Source organism: Arachis duranensis, chromosome 3, assembly GCF_000817695.3.
Source record: "Arachis duranensis cultivar V14167 chromosome 3, aradu.V14167.gnm2.J7QH, whole genome shotgun sequence".
In the NCBI taxonomy this organism is placed as follows: Eukaryota; Viridiplantae; Streptophyta; class Magnoliopsida; order Fabales; family Fabaceae; genus Arachis; species Arachis duranensis.
Window position 1 is genome coordinate 205,403 of NC_029774.3, and position 3,878 is coordinate 209,280.

The following is a 3,878-nucleotide window of genomic DNA, read 5'->3' on the forward strand; positions in this document are numbered from 1 at the left end:
TTTTTAAAAGTTAAAACACTTCTTAAAGTAATCATATTTTAAAACAGATTTTAAATATAGATCTAGTTGATTTAACCTAATACCCCTGATTCGCTGGCCTGTCTTCGGTCTTCACGAATTATTTCATTCCTAATGTCAAAAGAATAATAATCCGGCAGTTTTCAAGTTGCGGCGGCACAAACATTGGTGTTTGTGAGAATCAGTGAGTGGGGCACTCGAATCTAGGGTTCGTTAACCGTTTTTTCTCTCTCTTTCTCTGTTCTCGTGCGCGCGTACACGGATTAATTGAACTGGTTAATTTATTTTGTCCTATTTCTTTTTTAGGTTTTCTGAAATTTATTATGTAATTTAAGGTAGTAGAAGAGTACAACTGTGACACCATCATTATCTCAGAACTTGTATGTAAATTTGTGGCAGGAACGTGCACAGATTAGTAAAACTGCTATGTGCTATTGTTTTTACTGAGATTGGGATTGGAACACTTGTGTAGGCTTCGTGATTCTCCTTCTGTTCTGCTATCTCATCCCCTTTAATGCCTGATTTGACTCGTAATATGTAATCAAACTTGTTGGACTCTCGCTACTTGTAAACATAGTTTTTTCTGCTTTCATGCCTGCAATTCTGGATTTTTCTTGAGGGGCTTTGCTTCATTTGACTTTATGTTATACAAGGGCCTTGAGCTCATCCACTATCCCTTTTAAACCTGTACCCATTTGGGTTACAGATTCAATTCTGTTCCACCACCTTTGTTGTTTCATTTTGCAAGTCTTATTTCATTTATTGTACTTGCCTGTCAATGCTGCTAAATTATGTTGTCATTGTCCCTTTGGTAAAAGTCTTTCACATTGCGGCCTGCTAATTCTTATTCTCATTGCATGGGTTTCCTTCTGAGATTCATTCGCCACAACTCGTTTTTGGTCTTTCATTTTGTTTCCTCCATTCGATATGTGCATACTTCTTCCCAGGAATTCTTTCGGCCTCTATGCCTTCTTCACAGTTGCCTCACAAGCTTGTTTACTTAGTTTAATAAGATGCCACGGGGAAAGGCAAATTCTTCATCAGTTGCTAAGCCATCCGAGCCTGAAAATCCAGCTGAATCTGATGAAAAGATCGATTTTGATGATGCAAATGATGCTGAGGAAACAATGGAAGAAGAAATTGAATATGAAGAAGTAGAAGAAGAAGAGGAAGTGGAAGAAATAGAAGAGGTGGAAGAAGAGGAAGAGGATCCGGAGGAGGTTGAGGTGATGGAGGAGGAAGAGGAGGAAGAGGATCCGGAGGAGGTTGAGGTGGTGGAGGAGGAAGAGGAGGAAGAGGATCCGGAGGAGGTGGAAGAGGTTGAAGAAATGGAAGAAGATAATAGCATGCAAAACAGTAGCAAGGCAGAAGATAAGGATGAGAAGAAAAAGCATGCTGATCTTCTATCTCTTCCTCCTCATGGGTCTGAAGTATATATTGGTGATATTCCACTTGATGCCTCGACTGAGGATTTGAAAGCATTTTGTGAGTCTATTGGGGAAGTTGCAGAGGTAAGCCTGTGATATCTTTTTTTTTTTTGTTTTTTTTATATATGGATACAAATATACAGTATCACCTGCTAACTTTAGGATTGGTGAGAACAGGTTCGTGTAATGAAAGGAAAAGATTCTTCTGAGAATAAGGGATTTGGTTTTGTGACATTTAAAAGTGTGGAATTGGCTTCTAAAGCCATCAAGGAGCTGAACAGTAAAGCATTTAAGGTAATATTATATTTTTAAATCAGTATGAACTATATACTATGCAATTTCTCCTCATAACTAATGCAGAAAATTATGTTCTTTTAATGCAATTTTGTGATTTCAATGCCTGAGTATACCAAAGATGAATTTCTCAGGGTAGAAAAATAAAATGTTCAACAGCTCAAGCAAAACACCGTCTTTTTATTGGCAATGTTCCCAGAAACTGGGGTGATGAAGATCTCAGGAAGGTTGTATCTGATGTTGCACCTGGAGTTACTGGTTTAGAACTAGTCAAGGTATATATTATGTTGTTGTGTTAGAGGTATGCCTATATCATCATAAAGTTTTTTAGTTTTTTAGTTTTTTTTAAGTTTAATTACTTTGCTAGTCTTAATAGTTTCAGACTCCAATTTTTAATTAGGTCTTTATAGTTTAAAAGTTTGTAATTGAGTCTCTATATTAGATAAAAAAATTTAATTAGGTCTTTTCAAACTTTTTTTTTGTTAGAAAATACAAATTCTTTTTGGAATATTTTTGTGTGTGTGTTTGATATAGAATGAACTGTGAAATATTCTAAAAGCAAATATTTAAGATTATTATTTTTCTTATGAAAAAAAAAACACGGTAGGGACTTAATTACAAATTTTTATCTAATATAGGGACCTGATTACAAACTTTTAAACTATAATGATCCAATTAAAAATTTAGTGAAACTATAGGGACTAACTGAGTAATTAACCTTTTAAAAATCACAGGTTTCCTAAACTTCATTTGTTGCATCGCAGCTGCAGAACATAAAGCCAATATTTTGGTTTTCTTTTTAACATTTGTTTACTTTTGGTTCAATTTTCATTTCAGGATATGAAGAACACTAAAAATAACCGTGGATTTGCTTTTATTGACTATTATAATCATGCATGTGCTGAATATTCAAGACAAAAGATGATGAGCTCAACATTTAAGCTAGGTGACAATGCTCCAACGGTGAGCTGGGCTGACCCTAAAAATGCTGATTCCTCTGCTTCATCTCAGGTCTGGACTCTTATAACTTGTGTTTTTACACTCAAGTGATAGTTATGGTTACTTTGATGAGAACCAAAGAGTACAAAAAACAGACGAGAAGGGAAAGAATAATATAACAATGCTTTTCAATCCCTGAGCATATACATTAGGGGCCATTTACCTTGTATCACTCACAATTCCTTCCATGCACTCACTACAGGATAACTCAGCAGCTAGGAAACAACAGGCATTTCCTGTTTATTCTAATTTCATTTCCCTGATTCTCCTCATCTTTCTCTCTCACTCCTTGAAATTTTTTCATTTAGATAACTTTCGTAACTTGTAGTTGGTTTCTATCATATTTTAACAGTTTAATCCTCTGCCCAGTGCTCAATACAAATTGCATTTAGTGAGATCTTAAGCATATATGAACAGGTGAGGGCAGTATATGTGAAGAACTTGCCTAGGAATGTAACTCAGGAGCAGATGAAGAAGCTTTTTGAACACCATGGGAAGATCACAAAGGTGGTTCTTCCACCACCAAAGTCTGGGCAGGAAAAGAATAGAATAGGTTTTGTACATTTTGCAGAGAGGTCAAGTGCTATGAAAGCACTAAAAAACACTGAAAGATATGAATTAGAAGGTGACATACGCATCAATTTTTCCCATTTTCCTAACTATTTATGTGAGGTTGTAAACACTGGCCAATATTAAATAAGCTTTTTGTAAATATCAGGTCAAATTTTGAACTGCTCTCTAGCAAAGCCACAGGCTGATCAAAAGTCTGGAGGATCAAACTTGCAGAAGCCAGGATTGCTTCCAAGCTATTCCCCACATGTTGGTTACGGTTTGGTTGGTGCCCTTGGCGCGGGATATGGTTCCCCAGGTTTTGCACAGATGGTGTGTGCATGTTTGTTATCATTATATTATTAACTCTTCTCCAAACAGGAAGTTACCCTCTGCTAACTTAGAAAGAATCTAAAGCTTATTGCATTGCCTACCTCTTTTGCATGTTCCGATATATTTTAAACATCAAAAGGAATAATTTATATCAGACCCACAAGTTTATTCCTTATATGTCTTTGACTTGTTACAACATTCAAATCAATTCGTCTTGATGACTGGGGTTCATCTTTTGCAGCCCTCAATGTATGGAAG

The 3,878-nt window shown here is 36.0% G+C and overlaps 1 protein-coding gene across 1 annotated transcript in view; it reads left to right on the plus strand.

Moving 5' to 3' along the window:
• Window positions 1-243: 243 nt before the first annotated feature.
• Window positions 244-3,878, plus strand: part of LOC107476400 (heterogeneous nuclear ribonucleoprotein Q) — a gene marked incomplete in the record, with an annotated part of 4,339 nt that continues 704 nt past the window's right edge. Inside the window, 7 exon segments of the mRNA XM_021137149.2 lie at window positions 244-1,529; window positions 1,623-1,739; window positions 1,874-2,014; window positions 2,577-2,750; window positions 3,156-3,363; window positions 3,457-3,620; window positions 3,862-3,878. Coding sequence (XP_020992808.1) covers window positions 1,032-1,529; window positions 1,623-1,739; window positions 1,874-2,014; window positions 2,577-2,750; window positions 3,156-3,363; window positions 3,457-3,620; window positions 3,862-3,878 — 1,319 coding nt within the window.